This window comes from Cryptomeria japonica, chromosome 6, assembly GCF_030272615.1.
Source record: "Cryptomeria japonica chromosome 6, Sugi_1.0, whole genome shotgun sequence".
NCBI classification, from domain to species: Eukaryota; Viridiplantae; Streptophyta; class Pinopsida; order Cupressales; family Cupressaceae; genus Cryptomeria; species Cryptomeria japonica.
The window spans coordinates 1-27,644 of NC_081410.1; the positions used below are offsets into that span (position 1 = coordinate 1).

Consider the following 27,644-nt stretch of genomic DNA (forward strand, 5'->3'; position numbering starts at 1 on the left):
GGTGTGGCAAGAGGGGATGATAATGGAGAGTCAACAACAATAGCAAAAGAGGAGGTTAACGAGGGCACGACTAGAGGATTAAGATTAGCCGAGGGGGGGAGCCTTCTTTCTTCCCAACAAAGGACAATTACGTCTAACATGCCCTTCCATTTGGCATAAAAAACAAGTATTAATGCCACCTAGGTATTTAACAGGGCACAAGAAAGACTTGTCACCCATATCCACAATCAATTCATTCGGGAGGTCCTTGCCTGGAGAGATAGCAACAAGAACCCTAGCATCAAGGTGAGGAAGAAGAGCAAGAGAGTTATCAATTTTGAGCACATCACCTAAGTTTTCAAGAGCCTTCGACAAGAAATGCCCAAAAAAAGGAGGGACATTATGAACAAAGAGCCATCTAGGGCAAGAAATAGAAAAACTTCATCTTTGTTAGCCTCCGGAGACCAACTCATCGCTCTGAAACAACACTTTCCAATATTCCATAATTGTTTTTTAACCACTTCATCCTAATGCCTAGGGTTTTTGAATTTTTTTATAAACAATCCCTTTTGCACCATTCTACAAAACGAAATCAGAAATCCTAGTTTTTTCCCCCAAATATTTTGCATCCAATTATTGATGTGATTGTGAGAAGGCAACATATTCACATCCAATGCAACAAGAAATATGGCCGATTTCCTAAGCCTATCATTTTCATTAGCAATCACTTGAGCCATGGGTTGACTAGGAATAACAGTAAGTCTAATGAGTTCGAACCCTTACCTCCTCCATCGTTGGGTTTGATTGATGAGTTTGCCTCCCTCGGGATGAACATTACTCCACTAGGCACAGCTGTTTGATTGATTAGAGCCTCCTTGAAAGTCTTCTCTTTCGATGCCGAATGAACCAGCTTGGGTGAAACTTGGGCCATAAACAATCTCCAACAGTAGGTGTACAACTGCAATCAATGCTTCAAGGCTACAGTTGGTGAGTCTAAGAGTCACCGCTCGAGCATAGCAAAAGCCCGCTTGCGCAAATCTGACCCTCGCTCACGTGAAGAGCAACTTAAAGATCCAACCCCTCATCCCAAATGTATCTACTCTTATTATCAATCAATTCAATAAACACTTTTATTACATATTATTAAAAAAAAATATTTTTTAAAAATTTTAAAACTTATTTTGTTAACAAATAAAATCAAACTAAATATTTAACTGTACTTATCAATTAATTAATTTTTAATTAATTAAAACTAAATATTTAACTATATTTATCAATTTAATTAATTAATACAATCAAATATACAATCTAATTACTGGAGAGACATTGCCCTTTTAAGTCCGATCCCTACCCCACTCATAAGAGCTCATGGCCCCTCTCCCTTACCGATAAACTATTCACACTTGCAAGTAAAACCCTTTGAATTTTTTTGAGACTTCTGGTTGCAAATCATTATATCAGGAGCTGCACTCTAAAAATGTAACATTGGAAGGCAAGTACAAGATTGATGGTTTCGTGAGTTCGGTGAACTGAGATTCAAAACGAAAAACTCACGTCAGTGTAAAAACTGCCTATAAGATTCACTTCCACATTTTTATTGCCCTCGATTTCATGCCCCTGTGACATTCTCGTGCCGCTAGCCCTTGGTTGCACTGTGAAAGATTTTGGCGCGTACATATTTTTGGTGTTTTTTCGAGATTACAAGTTCAGAAACTGTGGATAAACCTTTGTGAATAGAGACTTTGGGTTTTTATATGGCACTATAAAAAATAATAAATAAGGAAGACAACAACGATTCTTTGCACACTTTTGCTAGGTTTTGAAGGGCTTTGCGAAAGGATTTTTTGAAATTTTGACAAGCTTGAATCGGGATTAACCAAGCTATTTGCCATTTGTTACTGGCAACAAGCTATTTGCCATTAGTATTTGTGTAAAGCAGAATTCCATCTCCATAATAGACCAGATTCTAAACTAAGGAGGCAACAAATTATTGAGAAGGTATCCAGCCAAACCTATAGAAGGAATTCCGGGTATGCTCTCTTTATTCCTGTGCTCTATGATTAATCTTATTATTTTTCTTAAGCCACTGAAAAAGCCCAAGAGTTTTGCGAATAATGTTTTTGATCATTATGCAAACCGCACTGAAATACATTGCAACTGGGTTTCCTTTTTGGTATTAATTGTGATAATTATTAATACTCTAAACCCCTTTAACCTCGCGAAATCATAATTCAATGCAATGGAGAAAATGATTTAAAAGAGATTTAAAAAAAAAAAATCATTTTTATAGTCGATATATTTTTCTACTGAAATTTCTTCGGGGATTTTTTACATTACATTCAACAGTAAGATATGGCTTTCTGGGCTTTTGTAAAGTTCCAGAATGAAACATTGAAACTTCAACAATCATTTTTAGAACAAGTTTGAATCATTGTGACTGCAACAGTCATTTTTAGAACAAGACACATTGGAACTATAAAGGACTTGTGCGCTTGAATCTCTTCATCAAGCCCATAAATGCCCTAGCGAGAATGATGATAGACCATCATCGTTTAAGGTTAGTTTTTATTTTTTATTTGTAATGCTGCACATGGCTATCCGTCAGCTAGGCATACAGTTTATCCATTTTACAAAATACTTGCTCACGGCTTGATCTACATCCACCTGGAAAGTGTGTTGTTATAAGTTCATTGTCACTAGACCACATGTCCTGGGAAATGATAGAATGCAGCTTTTATTTGTCAAAACATTTCAAAATTTATCTTTGAAACCATTCAGATTGAACCTTTTTTTTCCCGTAAGTTTTTCTTTTTTATTTTATATTTCAGTCCTTCAAATTTAAGCAAAATGCTCTTAGATTCCAGTTTTAAACTCCTGTACACCTTTTCTACTCCTGAAATTTTTTTGAGAGTAAAGAGTGGAGGCATGGAGTTACATTTATTTTTTTGCTTCCATTTGAATGCACTATCAAGCTTAGAACAACACCTTTAGGCTTAGATGCTTTTGTCCAATTTTGTCCAGATGTGGCTTACGTTAACATGGTTGCTCTGGCAGAATATCAGATCTGGCTTATTTCAATATGCCTGCTTTGACAGATTATTGTGCCTACCACAACATGAAGCCAAGCTATCACCATGACAGTGCCTGCTCTGTGCTAGGCCATTGCTCGATGTTGCATGGATAGATACATAAATTTCAATTGTTTCTAGTAACACTTTGCAAATATGGGCACTAGTGATATCTTAGAAATTCTAATGTCTATCTGTCTAGCGTACATATTTTTTGCTTACAAAAATAAGACCACATAAAGGAAAACACCAGAATGAATTCTTCTCATGTTTCGTGTAGCTTTATTGGTTGAATGAAACGTTTATGTATCACAGAAGGAGATGCAAAACCATTGGTGGCACTGAAATCCACCAAATTGAAACTGTGAAATAAAAAATCTAACCCTGCAGTTCAAAGGCAATAGCCTGCTGGTCAACTTTATTACTGTCCAGACTCCAAAGCAGCGTAAATGTAGTGAATGGTGATAGTGGTCACTGCCAAATTTCCATATTCTTAGTGGTCTTTTCAGGGTTGTTACTGACTTGCCAAACATTCTATGACCATGCAGTTTCTTTTTTAGTTGTTGCCTCTGCCACTTGGTCGCCTAATTTTTTTCTTGTTGCTATATGTTATACTCTGTTGATTTGGACTCCTTTTGTGTCCAAACATCTTGAAGTTTCTCTCACCTTTGTTCTAAAAAAATTGGCGAGAGGGGACAGGGGCACAGCAGAGGAGGGGAAGAGTTGGTTCAAGATTCCCCATGAGCTCACTTTGCACCACTCTTCCTGGTCAGACGTGTATGTTTTGTCCACAAATTTATCAAAGGTCAATTGTGCTTGTTCACCTCTTGAGCAATTGGTTGATTCAGTGCAAGGTTGAACTACTTGACTCTGGCATCTTTTTCCTACATGTAATACACAAAGTGGAGAAGGATCAGAATTTTGGTTTAATACTCTGCAACAGTTATGCCCTCTTGCTGGGATGTGTAAAACCCATCTTGTTGGGTCCCTTAAAATAATGGACGTTTGTGGTACACCATTGGGTTATATGTATCTTATGCAGGGACCTATGTACCTTGTGTATGGAGCCTACATGTGTAAATGCACAATTGCATGTTTAAGTTATCTATTTTTATATTGTAGTTAGTTCCTTTAGGGCCTGTTGACTAGTTGAATCCTCTCAATCCTAATCAGTCATAAGTTCCTTTAGGTATATATATATCATTCTTCACTAAGCTCACGTATACTCTTAGGAGGGAATCTTATTTTGAAATAGTCAATGTCTTATTAGAATTTTTAGGGTTGGGTTCTCTTAGTTTCTATTGAACAAGTCGATCATGTTGAAGATATGGAGGTGAATTTGCTGCTCTTGCGTAGGTCACGTTGTAAAACTAGGAAGAGGGTGCATGGGACGTTGCATGAAGAGGGAGAGGTTTCAGGGGCTCATATACATCTTACCCATGTGTTCAAAGGTATCCAAGGTGCAGGTTCTATGTGGTTGTACTCTACACTTTGCCAACAATGTTATGTCTTATGGAAGCTTTGATAGAATAGGCATAAGTCCGTGCAAGGAAATTCAGCATTGTTTGAAAATATTGAGTTTTTTAGGACTTCAAATTTGTTTTCCATTGATGATAATCCAGTCTGACATATCCTAAGTAGGCCATTTGCATGATTGTGCTGCTATTTGTTGCATGAGTGCCCCTTTTTAGACCCCTAGTCAAATATTCAAGTTGAGAAGAACAAAATTGACTAAGTGTCTATCTTGTTGCAGTTTCGAAGTTTTGTGGTTGCCTAAGTTGTCATGCTTTTTCTATTAGTTTCACCTTCCCTCAAGCTGTCATGTTCCCATTTTTTGATTGCCTTATAGTACATCTGGTGATGGCTTTTTGTGTTGGTGTTAGCAGGATTAAAGGGGTATTTTGATGTCGCCAGTGTGTTAAGATAGATTAATGGAGATGAACGACACGTTTGGAAGTGATTTCTGTTAACTTGTCCTATTACTGAGAAGTAATTGGTAAAAACTTAATTGTTATTTACAGAATGATCGAAAGATCACTATATAGAATTACAACAACGATGTTTCTAAAAAGATTACAATATATTCCATATTACTGAGAAGTAATTGGTAAAAACATAATTGTTATTTACGGAATGATTGAAAGATCATTATATAGAATTACAACAATGATGTTTCTAAAAAGAAACAATCGTAAAATAGAAAGAAACTAAAATTACAATATATTTACATAATAGACCATTAATTAATAATAAATAATAGAATTCTAATATGTCCAAGATTTGCTATTTTGTTTTAAGTGCCAGTTCAGACACTGATTGATCAGTTGGGAGTTCTGGATGACTTATTTTTAACAGTTGCTATTTTTAGTAGTTACTTTTTATAGTAATTACTATTTTTGGCAGCTGTTCATGGTTCAATCTCCTCTCAACTTCAGTGTGCAGCATCTTTAGTTTCAGAGTTTGGGCAATTCTTGCTATTTTCAGCAAAAGGCTATTTTTAGTAAATGTTGTTTTTAGCACTGGTCATGGTCTCAATTCCTCTCTCAGTTCAGTACAATGGGTTTCAGTTGGACTTGGTGAGTTATTATGCTTTTAGAAGAGATTTATTTTATTTTATTCATTAAGTCTTTATAAAGTGCTTTTTAAAAACTTCTCCCCTTGGCCTAGTAACATGAAGTTGTTTTTAAAAGAGGGGTCATTTGACATCCAAAATGGATGCCTAAGGAAGAGGAGAAATATTTATTTTATTGAGTTTGTATTGTGCTTTCAAAGGGAACATCAAAGAGGAACAATAAAACATAAAGTAATTTTAAAATGGTTTATTTGAGCATTCAAAAAGGTTTGAACTTCGATGAGGATTTTAAGCTGCTTTCAAGTTTTGGTTTTGGAGGGAAAAGGTTTCAAATTGAAGTATGGTTGCTCTAATTTCCTTTTTACTCTATACATTCATGTCTTGAGCTCTCATTTGATATGCCTGCTTTTGACAACTTAAAGTTATGTTGCTGGAATGCTTTCAAAGTTCATCTTTGCTGGTTGGAGGATGAAAACCATTTGGTAGATAGCTGGTTTCGGTGGTGAAAGACCCACCCTAGCTTGTTGGAGTTCAGTAATCTGATCTTACATTGATTTTGACTTCATTTGGATGATTTTGGAGTTGAATAAATGAAGATATATTCAGTATTTTGATGTGGGTTTGTTGGTTTTGGTGTGGTAGTGGTTTTTGATAGTGTGACATGAGTTTAGAGATGAGTAGATTCTATTTCTGAGTGCTGGTGTTGATGTTTTGAGTTTTGGAAGTGGTTTATCAAAGATTTATTTATATCTCTTGAAGATTGAAGGCAATCATTTTGGGTATCTTTCCATTGTGCTCCTCCTGGCTGGGCGCTGTCTTTTGAGCTATTGTTTGAAAGCTTTGAAGAAGAACTGATTTATTTATGCCAAATCATCCCTAGAAGCTTGGTGAGATCTCCTTGCTAGCTCATGGGCTTTGATAAGAATGTTTAAGGGGTTTTCTGAGCATCAAAAAGAGGTAAATTTCTGAGTTTAATACTGCTGTTAACAAATAGTGAGTGCTGGAGCAGATTTGGAGCAGCTAGAGACATATTTATCAATTCAAGAAATCAGCTTAGTCCATTTATGCCTTGCTTTGTTGCTGGAAAAATCTCTGAACCACCTTTCTTAGTGAATGGTAATTGTATCAGGTCTGCAATTTGAATGTTTGATCTGATCTTCAGAATACTGTCAATTGAAATTTGATTTGTAATCTTTGGCATTGCCCTATGAAGCTTGATTGAGGTTTAGTTACTATCTACTGTTGCTATTCTATACCTTAATGCAAATATATCTTGCTATATGTTGATTATTATCATGAATGCAAACTGAAGCAAAAAAACAACTTCTCTTCATTGCTTACACTTTTAGCATTACATATCTAAAAAAAATCAGGGTTGGTCATTACAGTGGTATCAGAGCACAAATTTTCCTTGCTAGCTACTGATCATTGGTTGCAACAAAGTTGGAAGACTGTCTACAACAGATAAGTGTATATGTGAGTTGATGCAAGAACTTTTTAAGCTAATGAAGGACCCATATATAAAAGGGAATCTTAAGACATTGACAAGACTGAAACATGATGAGTATGAGACAAAGCCATAGGACCTCTCTTTGGTCATACATGTAGCTACGATGGATAAAGTTGTGCATGAAGGAAGAAAATATAATAGCAGCTTTGAATACACCTCTAGAGCTATCTGTTGTGCGTTGCACACGCTCCCTGTCGCCGACAGGGTCCTGTTGACGTGTTTTTTGTACACTATCAAACACAGAATAAAATACCCAAATAGTACCTTATCCTCTCTTGAGTAAAGCCTTTGAATGCTGAAGATATCGCGAAAAGGATCAATCAGGGTGACTTCAAGGTTCTTCGTTGTAGGATCTCTACGTGTGGATAAGCACCAGTGGTCGTTGTGAATGTTGTTTCTTCAAGGGGTCTTACGCACTTTGAAAGCTGGTCTGTGTTACTCTTACTTGACTGCAGGAACAGGAATTTCCTAACACTAACAAATTCTTAAAAAAGATCAAAAGATAGGGTTTTCAAGAGATGAATTCTAATCTAATCCTAAGAATGACTCAATGTAGGCTAGACTTGGTAAGATTCTACCAATTTCAGTATTGCCAAGGAATTACAACTCTACTGGAATTGATGCGATCTTCTAAGGTGATTAGTGATTTTCAAATCATCGAGAATTATAGATACTACCATAAAGATACATATCAATAGTTCAATAATGATTGAAGGTTCAAGCAATCTAAATATCTCTAGTTGACCACACAAGGCGTCCTTACAATCAGTAAGAAGGTAGTGGTTTGGAACGTGAATCTCACCAAAGATCAAGCACAACACGTAGTCCTTCAAACTTAAATACCACTTCGACTGAGAATGATTCAAGAAAGTAAACAACCATGAAGATAGCCACAAGAATTGCAATAAAACACCATAACTTCAATATTTTATTGATCTCAAAGCCAAAATAGACAACAATTGTTCGAAATTCTTTCTTCACTACTCAATCTTGCTACAAAATAACTTTCTTCTCTCCAAAGCTCTAACTATTATCTATCTCCCTAATATCTAATGACAAAATGAAAATGAGTGAAGGTATATATAGCATCCTCAATTACAATGAATGGCCTAGATCAAAAGAAGATCAACGGCTGAGATTCTGACACCTAAACCCTAATTAGGGTTTGTTACAAAAAGTTCCCCTTTTAGATGAACATTATTAAATGCATAGCCAAATATTTAATTGGCACAAAAATCGAGGAAACATAGACCAATGATAATTAAGATGCCACATCATCCTATAACAACCGTTCTTCTAGAACCTTGTTCCCTTTCCAATGCTCCTTCTTAGCATATGCAACGAATTTGGACACAATTCCTTCAATCTCAGCAATAGGAATCTCGGGAAGATTCTTCATTCGTTCCTCCAAGTGGATAACCTGATCAAAGGCAGTGAGAAGAGCCGTTTCCCATCCAGGTTTGAGTTCTTTGATCTTCTCAATCAGGAGCATAGTAGTGAACATTAGATCCCGTTGCTCATCTGTGATGACATTCTCATCTTTGCAAAAGATGACCTTGACTCTCTCTTCCAACTCTTGGAGGTCCACATCCGTCTCAACTTCGATCCTCCTGCCAAGAATGGTACACAACACTTCAAACACCTTATCCTGAATTGGATGGATGACACCTTCAACTTGATTGCATTTGGTGTTGATGTCTTCGAAAAGAACCTCTTTCATTTGGAGTAGAGTTGACCACTGAAGTAGGTTATGAGCTCCTCCATCCATTATCTTTTCTTGTGCTAGGATCTTCCTTGGTGTTTGCCTGATTACTTGCAGAACAGGAATGATAACATCTCTAGTGTGAGCGAAAGCGGCTACAGTTATCATTAGATTGTGGACGATCTCAAGGACCTGGATAGCTCGGTGGATTGTCTTCATCATTCTTGTTGTAAATTCAATAGCTACCGTGTGGGATTTGTCAATCCAAGAGCTCATAAGCTGAACCAAGCTCTTGACTCTTTCTGCCTCGCCAACTGATTCAAGGGGAAGTGCTTGCACAGGAGATACAGCTGGATCCTGACGTCTCAAGGGCTGATTGAGATGACTAAAATAGCCTCTCCAAGCACCGACCTCTCTCTCAAGCTTCCTATTCTTTTCCATTTCTTCCTTAAGTTTGCTCTTAAGTGCTTCAAATGAATCGGTTGCCTCATCCATTGCCTGTTCAGTAGTGAGTGGACCAAGCTCAAATGTTTCTACATCATACTCATCTGCAAGAATTTCACCTTCATACTTGTCCACTATTGGTGCAGCTATCTGCAATTTCCTGGATCCTGTCTCATCCCTTATCACTTTGGACATCTTCGTGGCCTTCCTCTTCTCCGTTACTTCTTGAGAATTTCCTATAAGGCTCTCTAAGTCAATTACATCTTCTTCTTCTTCAATCACAATCACCCTTGTCAGTCTCTCTTTCAACCAATCTGGAATGGCAGATCTTGTCTCTCTAACTTGTATTTCTTTAAGTAAGGGTTCATCTTCTCGGAGAGGAGATGTCGCTTCATCATCATTTCCCTGATCCTCTTGTAGCTCATCAATTTAGTAGAGGTTGACTTGATGAATGTTGAGGTGCTTGTCCCTTCTCTGGTTTATCATTCTGTACCATGGATTCCATAGATTCATCAATCTCAGGTACCATCTTCTCTTGACCTTCCGCTTGACTTGCCTTCTTTCCATGTCGAGAAGATGTGCCTGATGAGCGATCTCGATTGGCCTCTTGCTTCTTCTTGGAGGGTTCTCTTTTCTCAGGTCTTTCTTTCCTCTTTGCGCCTCTAGGATGAGAATTGTCTTCACTTACGTTCGCTCCTCCTTCTTCTGGTCTTTCCTCCAAAGTAAAAGTCATTGGTACGTTCTGCTCTCTTAACTTTTGATGTTGTACATCCACCCATCTGCAAGTACATGACAAAACTGGAGCCATCAAAGCTCTCAAGTCCAAAATCTCAAGCTCGCTCCAATCTATCTTCACTCTCTTATCTTCTTTGTCATAGGATGACTGGAGATGTCTACCATTGTCCTGAGCTTGATTGGCTACTCTGTAAACTTTGCATTTCCTGATGAAATCTAAAGGTAATCTGGAATGCATCTTTCTTTTCACTTCTAAATCACTTGAGAGATTCATCCAAAAGTCTTCCACCTGAAACTCATGTCCGTACTTCCTAGCAACAGTCTCCTCCATATAACCATAAGGATCAAAATTCTCTCGTGGGGCAAAGAAGGTGAATGAATACAAGGCTAATTCTTTCTCTGCATCCTCTGAAGCTTGAGTATTAGGACATACCTCAATTGAATTCCCCAATATGATAGGTATGGGAATTCCATTTCCATGCTTATGTCTGGATACCTTTGCACAAGCTACCAACTGCCTGGTTACCTCAAGTAGCACTATCCTGTCCGTCGGATACTTAGGCAACATGTAGGGAGGTGAAGGACACCCCTGAACTCTGATATATATAAACTTTTGAAACTGGATGAACCATGCACCATACCTCTTCACAAGCTCTTGTGCATCCAAAGATAGTCGATTGTGAATCCTGCCTTGCAATATCCTAGTGATGTTCATTGTGAAGGTATCATTGACTAACTTGTAGTCACTTCTAGGCGGATGATGCAGATGAACATAAGAGTCACAAACTCTCACTTCTCCGGGTCCTCTTCCGATCACTCCTCTGTGACATATGAGCTCATGTGGAACGACTTGGTAGGCCTTAGTCTTCTCAACTGCACATCCAGGCTATTGCTAATAATTCTGGCCCAATGAATTGTTCCTTTCCCTTGGACAATCACTTGAATGAAGTAGAACATCCATTTCTCGAAGTAGAAGGCTTGAGGAGCCCCCGTAACTCGATTGAGCAAAGTTATCAAATCTCTGTACTCCTCCTGGAAATCAATCCTATGCGGTGTATTAGGAATCTTGTTCAGGCGAGGACGACTTTTGAGCAACCAATTCTTGTTGATGAGATTAAGGCAAGTGTCGGGATCATCTTCATACATTGACCTGGCCCCTTCTAGGCTTTTGTAAATCATATTTTTATGCTCTGGAAGATGAAGAGCTTCGCTTATAGCCTCCTTTGAAAGGTAAGCTAAAGTGTTTCCTTCCTTGGATACGATCGATCTTGATTGTGAGTCATAATGGCGGGCACACTCGATCATCAGCTCATGACACTGGACTGTTGGGGGGAATCCTGCCGCCTTGATGATGCCACTTTCAATTATTCTCTTCACGACAGGTGATGGCTTGCCAATGTAGGGGACCTCTCGAAACTTCTTCACACTGAAGTTTCCCAAGTTGGTATCTCCGATACTGCTCCATTTGGACACGATCTTGGTCTCCAATTCTTCGTTCTTCTGATCTTCCTTTATGAGAGCCAGGCGACTAGTAGATGCTCCTGCCTTTGGAGTTGCCATCTTGACACCTACACAACATTTCACCATTAGTAATATATCTTGAAGCGTAGAAATATAGAGTACAAAGGAAGATTTAAGATTTTAATTAGGAAACTTCATGATAAATCTTGAGTTATCATTTCCTAATTAACTATGCCAAACTTAGAATTTTCAAAACAAAAATTCAAAATTCAAATCTTCAACAATGGTGTTAAGATGATTTCGCCATACCTCCTCTTGAGTATTAAACTCTAAGAAACGATGCAAAAAATAGATGAATTTCGCTAGGCAAAATGTAGATCAAAGTTCTCCCTTGAATAAAATGCGCCTCCTTTAGCCTTCAAAAGAATCAACTCCACTTCCTTCTAGTCTCCAACACTTGAAATAAATTCGCTCCAAGCAAACGAGATTTGACACCTCCACTTAGCCTTCCAAATTCGCACTTGAAGCAATGATTGAATGATTTGAATTGTGAAAAAAAACCTCTCCAATATATAGAGTGCTCCCCCCTTTGCTCCCTCTAGGCCGACTTGGCAAAAAGAGGTTAAAAAATAAGTAAAATTCCAAAAAAGAGGGGCCGACTTGGCAAAATAAATGAAAATAAGGCCTTAAGCGCTTTATATTTAATTTTAAATGCCTCCAAGATAGAAGTTCGATTTTTTAAGGCTTAAAATTAATTTATTAAATGCCAAAATGTCTTTTATTTAATGCCAATTTAATTTTAATTTTTTCAAATGCCTCAAAATTAGCAATTTTGGCGATCTAATGCAATTTGGAGAATATTAATTTTTAAAACAAGGCTTAATGAAACTTCCTGAGGATTTTGCCCTGGACCTTCACTGAGGGTCAGGAGTGATATTTCATTTTTTGCTCAATTTTAGCACTTTTCCACCTCCAAAATTTCTTCAAGATATTTCAACTAGACCTTTCACTGAATTGCAAACTTAGCTCAATCCAATTTTGGAGAAAAGGTGTGGTTTTGAAGTTTCTCGCTGTGGGCCCTCTCTGAGGGTCCGTAGCGATTTTTGCAATTTAGGCTTGATTCTTCATCATTTTTCATTAAAACTTCATTCATCATTTGGCAATGCCTTCCCTTAATCCACTCCAACCAAATTCGCTTTGTTGTTGTAGGGTAAAACGAGGATTTTCAACAATATCGCTATGGGCCCTCTTTGAGGGTCCGTAGCGATTTTTTGCTGTGGGCCTTCACTGAGGGTCAGGAGCGATTTTTCATTTTCTGACCAAAATCATCAAGTTTTAAATGCAAAATAATATTCATCCTGCTCTTAGAGGTCCTTTCTCCTTGTCCAAACCTTACTTTAGCACCATTTTGAAGAAAACATACATTTTTTGAAAATCTCGCTGTGGGCCTTCAGTGAGGGTCTGTAGCGATTTTTTGGTTCTAGGCAAATTTCTTCATCTTTTAATCTTCAAATTACCTCCAAGGCATGACACATCACGTTCTCCTCCTGTCCAAGCAAGATTTTATCTCAATTCTTCAAACCAAGGAGAGAGAACTGGAAAATCGCTATGGGCCCTCTCTGAGGGTCCGTAGCGATTTTTGTAATTGCCTTCAAAATATTGATTCTCAACGATTTCTTTTCACTTCAAGGCTTTTCAAACATCATTTCTAACCCATGCCTAACCTTAGCTTTCCTCAAACTTGGATGAAAATTTCCCATTTTAGGTTTCTTGCTGTGGGCCTTCTCTGAGGGTCCAGAGCGATTTCTCGTTGTGGGCCTTCAGTGAGGGTTCGTAGCGATTTTTTCATATTGGGTTGATTTCCTCTTGTGTTGATCCTCCAAATTATATTCAACGGATAGACCTTGCCTTTCTCCATCCCCTCCAATCATGAAATCACTTTGATCCTGCAAGAATAATGCATATTTGAAAATCTTGCTGTGGGCCCTCTCTGAGGGTCCGTAGCGATTTTTTGCTACCTGGACCAAAATGCTTCACTTTTCGTCTAAAAATCACTTTGCCAAGGAAGATATCATCTTGTTCTTTGTTATGAATAAAAATTCATGTCCAAGAATTGTCCAAAAATGTGCACACAAAGAAAATCACTGTGGGCCTTCTCTGAGGGCCCGTAGCGATTTTTCCTTTCCTGGGCAAAACTCCTTCAATTCATCATCTTTGATCAAGTCCGGATACTTCATTATGTTCATTCTATCCTTCATCATGCTCTTGACCTCTCAAATCGACCAAATAAAGCTTGCAATGATCCTTATAAGATTTCTCGCTGTGGGCCCTCTCTGAGGGTCCGTAGCGATTTTTCTGTTTTCAACAAGGTCCTTCATCATTTCTAGCCAAAACTTCCTCAGGTGGGTGGAGAAAGTCATTTATTTTCCATTTATGATCAAAACTTGGTCTCTTTTCATTGCAAAATGAAGGAAATCAAAATCTCGCTGTGGCCCTCTCTGAGGGTCCGTAGCGATTTTTTCCTTAGTTTCCAAAATTCACCATTTTTCACATCTCCAAACCGTTCAAAGCATCAATCCACGTTCAATCATCCTTCCAGGAGGCCCTGCACAAAGCAATTCAGAAAAGTCAGTGACAAATATGACTTAAACAACATTTTCGCCCTGGGTCCTCTTTGAGGGTCAGGAGTGATTTTTTCCTTTTTGGCCAAACTGCTTCACAAGGCAAAGTCAAGTCATTTTCAAGGTTAGGAACCAGTTAGCAAGCCCATCAAAAACAAGAAATTGCACTTAGGATAAATTTCGCCCTGAGCCCTTAGCAAGGGTCAGGAGCGATTTCTCTGTTTCAGGCATCATCTTACTTCCAAAATTTGATCAAAACTCACCTAGTCAAGAACACACAATTTCCTTAAAAAATGCTAACACTTAGTCAAACTCACCTAGTCAAGAACACACAATTTCCAGAAAAGTTTGATGAAAACCTAGTTGAGGTTTCGAAAAACCCACCAAGAATCTCCGATCGAAAAAAATTTCGCCTTGAAACAAAGGGTCAAAACCCTAGGCGAAGTTGCAGAAGCCGTAGGCACAAAAAAAGAACCAAGAAAAATCGGACGACCCAGAAGAGCTCTCAAAAAACCCACAAGGAATCTGTAATTAGAATAATTTTTTGACTGAAGGGTCAAATACACGGACTCAAAAACCAAGGTATGGAAAACGATGCACCCAGAAAAATCTGAAGGCAACCCAATTTAGATATGAAAAATCTAAAAAAACCCAAGTGACAGATTTATGATTTTTAAAAAAAAAACCCTAGCTGTAGAAAAAACCTTTTTTTGCGCAATAAAAGAACCCAAAAAAAAAATACGGCCTGTACAGGATACCCAAAAAATTAGATGCGAAAATTGCGAAAAAAAAAACAGGCGCGAAAAACACAAACCCTTCGCATAGAAAATCCTATCAAAAAATCGCAGGTTTTGAAGAGCCGATGCTGGTAAAAACCTTCGTTTTTTCCTCAGAAAAAAAAACCACGAATTTGCAAAGAAGGGTTTTGTTTTTTCATGAGAAAGACTCACGAAAATCAGAAAACAAAAACCCTTGAATTTTCCTTAGAGCAGAAAAAAATGATCTTCAAAAGCTTTAAAAATTCCTTTCGAAATTTTAGAAGACCAAATTTTTAGTCGCCAAGGTCTGATACCATGTTCAGCAAAATGAACTGGTAAAAACTTCATTCATTTATTTGAGGAAAAGTTACATTTATATAAATTACAAAAACACTGTAGTTATTAAATAAGCTACCTACTTCTAAGTACCTGGTACTTTAAACATAATAAATACAATATTGACCATTAAGAATATAAGGAATTAGTATTCTAACAAAGTTATAATCTTCATATCAAGAACTTTCATGTGAGCAAAACCTCCCGACTCCCTTATTCCAAAATCCTCACTTTGTGCACAATTCCACCAAAAGTATTCACATTGAAGACTTCAAGATTTACGACCAAATATGAAAGGTCAACTATTTAATTTGGCGTCATAAAAGATATTTCTTCGCTAGTATTATTTGACTACTCCAATATAAATCAACAAACACATGCATGAGAATTCAAAGAAATAAGAATGCTGAATGCACGTAGTCTCCTTATATAGAGAAGACAACTGAAGATAAAAGAGAAACATTCTAAATTATTTAACTGACGTAGAAAAATAGAAACTACCTAATAAACTAAATATTCCTAAAAGACATAAAATGACCATTATACGATAAATAATCTAATATTATTCTAATAGAAACAAGCAACAGATACATCCTTGTTAATCTTATGTCTCTTGGGCAGCAACTTTGCACAACACTTTTCGAGAGTGTGTAAATGAAACTTCTAAACAGAAATTGGGTCATATTCTAAGTGCCATTTAACATGTGCAAGTAAAAACACTTCAACACAAGGCAAATCACACGCAACCAAGGAACAGATCACAACTGTAAAACCACACTGCTAATACCCAAACAAACAACTGGAGACAACACTATAGGAAATTCTAATGTGAAACAGCAGAATGCCGATGAAGTTAGGAGAAATTTTGAAGTTGAATTGATGGTGTCGTTGAAGACATTTTTGTTGCTAACAAAGATAACTGACAGTTGCTTTTGAAAATGATAGATAGCTGCTGTTGAAGACAAAGATAATTATTGCTGAAGATGTCTCAATATATTCTACAATTCTAGGTGTTTTGGACTAATACAGATGCAAAAGCATATGGATTTCAAAGAATTGATGTTGTTCAATTAATCAAGGAGACAAAGCTCCTTTAAATAGAGTTACAAAGACGATCTTTCTAAAAGAAACAATCGTTAACTATAAGCGAAATTAGAAACAACTTAAATAACCATCAATAACACAAAGAGAAAGATATTATTCTAATACCCTCCCTTAATGGTCATTGTTCTAACTACCAAGAGAAATAACAGAGAAGGTTGCCCCCTTCTCCTTAGAACACGCTGCAATAGAAGACAAGAGCCTGCCACTAACTCTGCCACTTGAGATGAGTCTGCCACTGACTCTCTCAGAAACTGCAGAACTTCTGGAGATACCCAAAACATCACCAACCGTTCAACCTGATGTTGGAGAATTGTTCCTCACTGTAACTAGAGACACACCAAGAACAACTGTCACGATTTTGAGGAAAAAATCGACAAACCTTCCAAACTATTGTAGATGAGCAAGATGCTCGAAAATAGATTGCAAACAAGAGACTAGTGCAGATGTTCGCACAACAACTCCAGGTGTGACTAAAAACAAACTGCAACAAAGTACAATTTTTGAGGAAAAAATCATAAACTCTCTCATTATTTTTTTCAAGAACAAAAAATATTTAAAAGCCCACAGATAATTTTTGAGGACAAAATTATTAAAACCCCCATATTTTTTTAAGAGAAAAAAATATTAAAACCTATTAGAATTTTTTTCAGGTATAAAAATATTAAAAGTCGAAACAAACATCGATGCCCATAAGCCATCTTCACGCTTTTCAAGGCACAAAAAATGAGGTACTGAGAAGATGTTGAATGCACAAAACCCGAGGTACGAAGTTCAATGTGAAACAAGTACATTCACAAATTCCAAGGAAAATTCGTTGGCACAAAATTCAATGTACGGAAAACGAGGCACCCAGAAAAAATGAGACCAACCCAAAAAAGTTCTTGAAAAACCCACCAAGAATCTAAAATTAGAATGCAAATCTAACGGCTCAAAAATTGAGGCACGGAAAATGATGCACCCCAAAAAATCTGACGATGACCCAGTCGAGGTCTCGAGAAACCCACCACGAATCTGCAACCAGAATAAAATTTCCACTTGAACTGAAGGGTCAAAACCCCAGTTGAAAATTGCAGAAACCCTAGGCGGTCGTGAATGAACCAGATCGAGCAAAAACATGTGGAGAATAGACGTGGATCGAGGGCAAAGACACGCTATGCGATTTGCGGCAAAAAAAATCCGCGAACTGGAAGCAAACCACTTTTGAAATTTTTTCTAAAAAATTCCTTTCGAAAATTTTTAGAATAACAAAGAAATTTAAAAAGAATTTAATTCTCTGCTCTGATACCATAATACAGATGCAAAAGCATATGGATTTCAAAGAGTTGATGTTGTTCAATTAATCAAGGAGACAAAGCTCCTTTAAATAGAGTTACAAAGACGATGTTTCTAAAAGAAACAATCGTTAACTAGAGGCGAAATTAGAAACAACTTAAATAACCATTAATAACACAAAGAGAAAGATATTATTCTAATATGGATGAAGCTAATAATAGTTCTATTTTAGTTGTAAATTTTATAGCAGCCTCAGATTTGTTTTAGAAAGCTAAATTTATTTTTTTAATTTATAAGTAGTTTGAGTAGGATTTTTTGGAGCTTAAAGAAGCTATTTTTGGTGGCATGATATGCTAATTAATTTGCCTACTTTTTAGTTGTTTTTTTAGATTCAATCACTGAGAAGAAAGACTGCATGTAGGTGACTTAATTTAGGAGTGTTTTGATTGTCATTTTATCAGTTATTTTTATGAGTTAGTAGCTTTATATTGGACATGGTTTTCAGTTTGTGAGCAAAGGAAGAAGTTTTATGGAAATAAATTTAGAATGTATTTAGACTCAGGGAAGTTAATTTAAATAATTTTCAGAGTAAATTTGGTGTGTTAATTTTGAGCAGCCACTATCCCATACAAAAAGTTACTAACAAAAACAAATGATTCAAAATTGACTTAAATTTACCTCTGTGTCTACAAGCCATACTTCTTTATTGAGATTATTTTTGAGCATAACATCATTCTAGTGGTGCATATTGATGACAAGGTATGGCAGTGCAATCAAGCTTTGCCAATAGATCTACTTGACAATGATGCAATTCTGTTGGTTCAAGTTGGTGGGACAACTTCATAAAAGTCTAGTACTGAAGATCCAAGTTCTTAATTCTTGAAACAATGCTATTTTGTTGGTGCAAGTTATATGGACAACTTCATAAATGTTGGCAACCAAAGATCCAAGTTCATCATCCTTGGCAACAATGCCATTTGGTTGTTGCAAGTTGATGGGATGACTTCATAATAGCGTTCAACCAACGATCCAAGTTCGTCATCCTTCACAATGGAGCCATTCTATTGGTGGAAGTTGATGGGAGTTCATAAAAGGCTACAACCAAAGATCCAATTTCTTTGTCCCAACAACACCATTCTATTGGGACTTCAAGCTCACCTCCTATAGTTCTAGAGGAATAACCCAAGGCTGACTTCCAGGAACGTCAAGCTCACCTCCTATAGTTCTAGAGGAATAACCCAAGGCCGACTTCCAGGAATGTCAAGCTAGGGAGTTAGGGAAAATTCATGATCAAACTGCAAGGGGATTTGGGCCTTTGACAAGAATGGTTTAACTGTTTTGCACTTTTGTTTTATAATTCTTAGAGTCTTTTGTGGCATACTTCATGTTTGAAGCGAGTTAACATTAAGAGCTGCATTGTTCGAATTCAAATTCCATGCTGTGCTTTGTAGGTGAGACTGAAGCTCTGCTGCCAGGACAAAAAGGAATATCACTTGTTATTGGCTGTTTTGCAAATGACATTGGTGGCTGCTGCAATCACATGCTCTATTAAGATTTAACCTGAGCAATAATCTTAAGCATGATCATTTCCATTGGGTTTAAAGATCTGTGGCAGATAGCAAGTAGAACTTCGAGTATGTTTGACTTCAGTTCTAGTATATTCCATGACTGGACTGGAAGTTGTTGAATGTCAGTTAGTTCATTCTTTATATTTGACAACCACTTTTTGGGGGTTGAGACAAACAGACTTGGATGATTTCCGTTTATTAAGCACAACATTTGTTTTTCCCAAGAATTTGAAGGAAATTAGTAGCTAGAAAGATTGGTAGGATACCGACAAGGTTGTTTGTGCTGCAAAAGATAGTTGAAAAAGTGGTTGACACAGGCATTGGTGAGTGAGACTTCTGTCCAAATGCACTGAAGCTTCTGCAATGGGACACGTTATAGGCAGTATAGACATGAGGATAGATGAATGAGGTTTTCTTGAGGGATAGATTGAATTATAGAGTGATTAGCATTTTAAGAAACTCAACATGAAAGAAACACTTTGTATCTTCTATTTTTATTATCAGCTCCATTAGTTATTTTTTCTAGATGCAGATTTTGATACGCCTCAAATATTTAGTTGCAAAACATGCTATTTGAAAAAAAAATAAACTTCAGGTTTCTGTTGTTTACTGTAATGCAAATGTTGCTGATGTGTTAAAAAAACAAACCTTACGGAAGTTCAGTAGACCTTTTGTGTGTCACCTGTATAATGTTAAATTTTCAGAGCATAAGAGCTCATAGGTAACACATGTAGACCTGAAACATTGGGAAGTGAAAGGAATCAACAGTTGTATCCAGTTACATAATTTGAAATGCTAATTGCAGAAATCTCAAAGCATTAGTAGTGATAGCATGATTGAGTTGGCAAAGAAACGGGCAATAGTCTATTTTTCAGCTTATACCAATCATAGTAAGATTGACCTATTGTCATAAGCCTTCCTCACATGCTATTATTTGTTTTATTCTGATTTTGCATATAACAAAAAAGATACACAATGCTCTTGTATAACAGAAATGCAAGCATCTCAAAAATATTGGCTAATTTTCTTTGTGATTGTAGATCCACTTAACTGTGTGCTGGCCACTTCATCCTCAGTGATGGCAAAAATGAATGGCCTCATGAGAGTGCTTTCTCGGGCATGTTATTCTTCTTTGGCATCCCAAAAATCACATAATCAATGGGGCATAGTAGGGGTGGATAGGGATTCATGGAATAACTCGCTTATGAAAGGGGAGACTAGAGCGACAGGTATGCAATGGATTTTTCTTGGTTGTCCTGGAGTTGGTAAAGGAACATATGCCAGCAGGCTTTCTCGTCTTCTAGGAATTCCTCACATTGCGACAGGGGACCTTGTTAGAGAGGAGCTCACACAATCTGGGCCTTCTGCAAGTGAGGTAAGTGCTTGGGGGTTTCACTTAGAAAAGCTTTTGTAAATTGAGCCTTATGATTAATAAAGGATAATTCTTTCAAATATATTTTCATATTGTAGGCCTTTTACCTTAAAACTTTAAAAATGTTATCTTGCACAACATTTTCTGAAATTTGTTTTAGTTGTTTTGAAGTTTTGATCTCAGATTTATCCTGTTTCATTTAAGTAGTATCTCTGAAATCGAATGACAAGTCAAAAAAAATGACAAGTAGTATTGTTTGTTTCTAAGGGGTGGTTATCCTAAGCTTCAACTTTTGTGATTGTTGTTATCATGTTCTTGGTGAATGCCAACTATTTGTTCTACATTTCTTGCTATGTGTACAGCAACATTTAACATGACTGATAGCATTTTTATTTTAATACTGATTCGTTTATTCTTATTTTGCTTAATATTCATTTGATTCAAACTGTAAGTTGTTTGATTAGAGCAAGATGGAGAATGGTGTACAACATTCATCATAATAATTAAGAAAAAATCTAGAAATGTCCACTTTTGGAGATTTAAAAAACAACATATACTCATTATGCATACAAATTTACAATATCTTTATTATATTGTCATCACTGAAAAAACAAGTAGTTTTTGCATTCTTGCTGCAGACAGCAAAGCAAACGTTTCTTAATCAAATTGTGAAAAATAATAGCAAACTAAAACCACTATAATTTTTGCAAAATTATTATATATTTATTCATAATTTTTATTTTCAATTATTATAATTAATTTTTTTTTTCACATTTCATTTCATTTTTGTATTTAATAAAGTCCACAATTGAGGTATATCTTGCAATGGCCCCTTTTTGTTTGATCCTCGAAAATATTTAAATGATTAAAATTAAGTTGTCAAAAAAAAAATAATGAAATGGCTAATTTTTTTTTTTGCTCGGTAATAATCTTGATTTTTATTGCGAAAATAAAATAAGTACAAAAGTCTAAAACCCTACACAACTGTTTACTCCTCTGTTTGCACATTAATTGAAAATGAGGAGAGTAGAAATAAATCTCACTAACTTCGGCTCACACTCCCTCTTAATGACTGAACAACATTAAAGCAGTGCCACCATCCAGACCACCCATCAACCTCTATCGAACTCTTCAAGTACTCGGGAGACTCCAAGCCACATTCATCTGACATCACCACCTTTACAAGTAATTATTCTTCAAGATTTAAGTGTCGCATGTCTTCAATTCTTATTTCTCCAATTTCATTAAAATTTAATGCCCACTTTGATAAAACATCGGCTTCTATGTTCCCCATCCGCTTAAGGTGGCTAAATATAAAATCTTCAAACTTCTTTAAATCTTCCACAATATTGAGTATTGAGTTTTGTAAATGCCACGCATCAATCGACCCTTTCATAATTGCTTGTATGATCACCAATGAATCCCCTTCAAGGTGTAATTTATTCACCGCCATTTGCCTACAAAAACGTACTGCCATCAAAGCCGCATAAACTTCCGCTACATTATTAGTCCTTGAATCAAGTTTTTTCGCCCCCAAAAACATCACCTCCCCATTCCAATCTCTAACAATAAATCCTGCACCTGACGGTCCCGAATTACCCTTTGAGGCACCGTGAAAATTTACTTTAACCCAACCCTCCGAAGGCTTTTCCCACACCACCTTAGGCTGCAAAGAGGAATTGGATTGAACCCAGCCATGCCCATTAATGGGCATGAAACGGCTAATTTTAATTATTTATAAGGGTCATTAAAATAATTAAATACTTCACTATTTTAATAAGTGACTTTATATTATGGAAATTTATCAAAGGTCACTATTATTAAATGGAGTAAAATTATATTCTTTCTGGAAAGTTTCAAGAAAGGTTATAAAAGGAGGATTGAGGGAGTCATTTGGTATGCTTGGTTTTGTTATTTTCTCTCTGAGCTTGAGAGTGTTTGGCTTTCGGTTCAAGAAACCCGACGACAAAATCCCTTGGGGTTTCTCAATGGACTGGACAAAGAACAAATTCCATTCCTGAGGTGGATTTGTGCCAAGATTCACATTGAGCTTCATTGTTTGTGAAATTAGTGAAGTCTTTTGAAGACTAATTTCAAGAAGTCTTTGGTTCAATTTTCAGAATAAAGGGCTTTAAAGGATTTTAATTACTATTCAAAAATTAAATTGTGATTATAGGAAGTTATTGTTATCCTCAACTTTGGCGTATGTAAGGTCTAACTTGTATCTTATCATGGAGTGATCAAATATAAAGGTGAGACTGGTGGAGCTATTATGCACCTTTATTATAGTCGTTGGTTGGGTGATGCAATAATAGGTATATTCGCAGGGAGTTTAGGAAATCATGGCAAGTCAAATTAGGGAAGCCACAACTTATATCTGAAGACAATTTAATAATATTTATGTGGGCAAATAAGGGATGTGAGGAGCATATTATTTGCCATCTGAAATAAATCAAAGGAAATAATATTGTTTGATATTAATGGTCGCCATTCCTTTGGTAAAGGGAAAGCAACTCTAATTTATTGATGTGAGGAAAAGCTATCTCTCATTGATTTGAAATATGAATTATCATGAAAGTATTTTAGTGGCGGAGACAAATTTATAAGGTTTTCATTTTATTTGCAAATACTTTGTGTTGGACAAGTTCTTTGAAGACGTTTAACTATTTCTCCATTCATATTGGAAGCCCAAAATTAGAAAAGATTGATGGAGTTTTGACCAAGTCATAGGTGCATTCCGTGGCCATATGGAGTTGTGTTTTGGTCTTTGGAGGGGCCTAAGACATCCTTTGCAAATATTCTTGGTGGACTCTCTGAAATCATTCATATCTAATCATTGTGTGTAAAGAAAAGAGGTGGAGTACAAGAACAAGGTAAATAGAAAGTGGGAGTTATTTTGAGGAAGTCATGAGATACAAAAATTTCGTTGACATGCATCTCAAGATCAACCGCTATAGTCATAAAGTCATGGTTTCCTTTCCTTGAAGATAAACAAAAATATCTTTATTTGGTTGTAACTATTTTCTTTGTTGCTGCTAGTGGTTGTCTCTCATATGGTTAATGTTGGGAAAGTGCAAGGTTCAAAGAGTAAATCATGGTGTGTGAGTCTTAGTAGAATGATTGTTTGAAATTCTTGACAGTAGGAACTCTCAAGAATTGAGATTGTTTGATCAGCTATAACCTCTTCTTTGATTACTTTGTGCTCAAATTGAAGATGCAAAGCAAACAATGAAGCCCAACTGTGACTCTTGACTGAAATCACCAAGTAAATCCTTTAGGTTAAATCTTTCACTAATGAAGAGAATGCCCTTTGCAAGTCTTTTCGTCCTCACAAAGCAAAGGAATGGACAAGTTCAATCCAGACAAATCTGTTCTCAAAAGTTTGATGAGATTTTTGAGTCTAGATGAAGGACCATTTTCCATTGGGGTGTGCCATTGCATGAATTAATGAATTTTAGCTATCTAGATAGACATCGATTTTCTCCTAGAAGGCAGATTTTTGGATAGAGTGCATGAAATGATGAAATCAAGTTGTCCAAATGAGGGTCGTTTTTCCCGCAAGGCTTTATGTGGCAAAGTGAAGATGAATTTAGGTGAATTTATTTGTCCAAATAGGGATCGATTTTCCCCCAGGTGGCTAGAATTTAATACAATGAAAGATTTTAATGACAAGTGTGCTCCAAATAATTTAATTTTTGCCTTGTCACAATCATTTAATGACCAAGTGAATTGCATTTAATGCCAAACAAGAATAAAAGGTCTCAACCCAGCATTAAAATAATATTATATTGCCTTGATGTGACAGTCCAAGAGCTGATTGAAGGTGTGCTATAGAAGATTGAAGGCGATTTTGCCCAAGTGTGTGTGGGGCTAATACTTGTGGGGCAGCAATTTTGCTTTGTGGTTGATTATGTCACCATTGGAGGGCAATTTGTGAGCATTCCATTTGGTGCCATTGCTGGTGATGACTGCTATTTTACTTAAGTGTTTGTTTGGTGCCATTGTTGGAGAGCTTTGACACCATTGGAGGGCGATTTGTGAACATTCCATTTGGCACCATTTCTGGTCCTTACCTGGGACATTGAAATTCCAGATCTGAAGTATTATTTCCAGCCAGCTTTTGTGCAGGGTGTCTTTGTTTCGGGCACCATTATTAAGTGATTGAAGGTATTTTTGTGAAGGCACCATTGCTGGACCAGTCTGAAACACCATTTCCAGCATTATTCTCAAACTGATATATCCTTCCCAGCTATTCATTTGTGCCCAGGTGTAGCCATTTTGGAGTGTTGAAGGGCAAAGTAACTCTAGTGTGAAGGTGTGCCATGGCTGTGACCAATTCCAGCCATTAATGTGGATCATTTTCTGAGTGTTTTCAGACTTTTGGAAGACATTTTCAGACCTTTGGAGGGTGTGTTCAGACATTGTCCTTAGAAAATCAGACTTTTTCTGAGTGTATTCAGACCTCCAACTCAGAATTCAGACCCGGGTATACATTTTGAGCTTCAAATATTCAATCTTCTGAGTGTACCAAGGTGTCTTCAGACTTATATTTTGTGATCAGACTTTAAATAAGTCTGAAAATCAGGATTTTAGAGGGTTTTCGTACCCCAATTTGATCCAAATTCATTTTGTTTTTGGAGTTTATGTTACTTACCATTGAAATTTCTGATTTTGAGCCTTTAAATGTAACAAAATTATTAAAAATCAGAACTTAGGAAATTCTGAAGACAAGTTATTTAAAGTTATTTTTACCGTGATATTGACTTTGAGCTTCATATAGGTACTATTTCTAAGGCGAGGATAGCAGCGAGGAAACATCGACTGAAGGTTGTCCAAGAGGGCTTCTATCCGGAGTCATTGATATCATCCCGATGGAAGAAGATCATAGATACAAACATGGAATACCTGGACATGAAGCAAGTGAAGAATCACCTTCCTTCAACTCTATTGGCTAATATCATGAAGAGTGGAATTTATCATGCAGCAGGATTTCCACCTTCCATCCAATGCAATGAACTTGTAATTGAATGTACAAAACATTATGATCTGCAAACCAGAATGATCAGATCACCTAAGGGAGCAGTTTTGCATATTTAGCTGAAGAATCAACTGGAGAAGTGTTTTGTAATATCCCCATTTTAGCTCACCATGGTTTATGCTTGGTTGAGCCTACCACTGGGTCCTTGTAGGCTAATATTGGTGATTAGAGGACCCTATTGTGGAGTTTTTTTGGCTCTCTAGAGGGCAGTTGTCTATGTTTTCATCTCCAGATCCTTCATATGTTTTGAGGCAATTGATATTCAGGGGTTTCTGGCTCTACACATACTTACTATTTATAGTAAGTTGGACATTAGAGACTCGCCTTACTATTTTTAGTAAGGCATCTAGATTGACAGTGGGAACTATGGGCTAGTTGGTGATGAAGTCAGAATCATTAAATAATAATTATTAATGGAGTTATGACATTTAATTATTATTACAATGTTACTTTAATAATAATTAATTATTTTAACGGAATATTATATTGACTTTCATGTGACTTTATAATTGAGGGTATTTAATATCATAAAGTCAGAATATTAAGTGTGAACATTATTTGACTTTATGATAAAAAAGTCATTTAATTATAAAGTCAAGTTATTTAAAAGTGCATATAAGTTATATTGGGGGGGGGGGGCACTTTAAGAGATTATATGAAGTTATATTAAATGCTTTTAAAGTATACTTTATTATAAGTGATAAAGTGTTATTTAAAAGGGAGATATAAGTGATTAATAAAGTATACTTTAAATTATAATGTTGTGCACTTAAAAGGAGATGAAATTAAAGTGAAATTAAGGGAGATGAAGATAAATAACCAATTGAAAATTATATAAAGGCTTTTTGAAAACGATTTCATTATCTTTTGATCATTTCATACTTATGTTTTTGGAGTTCTTGTTTGGAGAAGGAACAAGCTAGGGTTTCTGCCATTGTTGAGCATTGGAGAATGAATACTCTTCATTGTTGTGCAATTTTGAGGCTGTGGAATATTAGCTGAGATTATTGCCTGTCTGTGAGCTTCATATAGAGGTCCAAATTGTGCATATTGGTGAAAGATTTGAGAAGTTCATTCCGAGGGTTTGAAAAGTAATTCGTTTAAAGAGAAGATAAGCATTGAGGCTGCATTTTATGTTAGCTGGCACATTTATCAAAGCCGTACAGCTCCTTCATTTCCAGCCGTACAACTCACTGCCTTAGGCGTGCTAGCTGCTAAGAGTTATCAGAATTCCAGAATTGGGTTATCTCCAGCATAAGGAGTTCATGCTTGCTGCCACAGTTTATCAGGTTCTTTATTTGCATTCTTTTTGCATTATATTGCAGTCATAGAGAGTTTAGCAGCCAATTGTTTGTCAAAATGTCTTCTAGCTGGAAGTGTTGATTTGCATTAGATTAAGGTATCTAGTTGCTTTGGGAAGGTCTTGTATTACATTTTCATAACTTGTTAAGCATTTTATCATCTTTGGCAAACATCAAAATGCAAACACAGCAAACTGAAATCTAAAACAACAAGTACAAAAGTTTCATGACAACTGTTTGACAATATTTCTTGAGGTACAAATCAGCAAATTTGTATCAGAATAAGCAAGGGATACTACATGTTTGCAATCCTTGGAAGTGTGGACATGCAAGAAATGATTGAGGATGAGGCCTTAGCGAAATTTGAAAAGAGAGCGAATGCATGTATGACAATTGTGAACAATGAATGGGTCCTTGAGATGAGGCATCACCACTCAAGATTGCCCAAGAGATTTCTATGTTCAACTTCAGACTTCAAAGATGAGTACAGTGACTTAGTATTTTTGCTCAATCGAGTCATGGGAGTGCCTCAAGGGGCACTATTTGAGAATTGAATGTACTATTATATTGAAGAGATAACAAAGGGAACAATGTTCAACTAGGAAAAGATAATCAATGATAACCTCGACTTCCAGTTGAGAGGTTTGGAGAAAACACAAACATTCAGTATGACCTCCTACCTTGTATTCTTCCAATAATGATGAAGCAACTGAAAATGCCTAGCCACTAGAAAGTATAAGTTCAAGGAAGAGAAAGGAAACAACTGAAGGTGTTGCAAAGGCAAAAGGAAAGTAAATTGCAAA

The 27,644-nt window shown here is 36.5% G+C and overlaps 2 protein-coding genes across 3 annotated transcripts in view; both read left to right on the forward strand.

The window, feature by feature from the left end:
• Positions 1-1,373: 1,373 nt before the first annotated feature.
• Positions 1,374-27,644, forward strand: part of LOC131077530 (uncharacterized) — a 45,787-nt gene continuing 19,516 nt past the window's right edge. For both annotated transcript variants that reach the window (XM_059207081.1, XM_059207082.1), the window contains exon 1: positions 1,374-2,009. The gene's annotated coding sequence lies outside the window, so the exon portion shown is untranslated. The remainder of the gene's footprint in view (positions 2,010-27,644) is intronic.
• On the forward strand, positions 19,926-25,915 carry LOC131856022 (adenylate kinase-like). The gene is made up of 3 exons (XM_059207083.1): positions 19,926-20,020; positions 20,171-20,505; positions 25,283-25,915. Exons 1-3 carry the CDS (start codon positions 19,963-19,965, stop codon positions 25,304-25,306), a joined length of 417 nt encoding a protein of 138 aa, XP_059063066.1. The 5' UTR covers positions 19,926-19,962; the 3' UTR covers positions 25,307-25,915.

What these genes read in the sequence shown, in the direction of transcription:
- LOC131856022 (XM_059207083.1), top strand. Translation starts at nt 19,963, where the DNA reads ATGATTGAGTTGGCAAAGAAACGGGCAATAGTCTATTTTTCAGCTTAT. An exon ending in TTCAGCTTATACCAATCATA is followed by an intron (nt 20,021 to 20,170) that starts GTAAGATTGACC and finishes TTGTGATTGTAG; the next exon opens with ATCCACTTAACTGTGTGCTG. An exon ending in CTGGGCCTTCTGCAAGTGAG is followed by an intron (nt 20,506 to 25,282) that starts GTAAGTGCTTGG and finishes AGCTTCATATAG; the next exon opens with GTACTATTTCTAAGGCGAGG.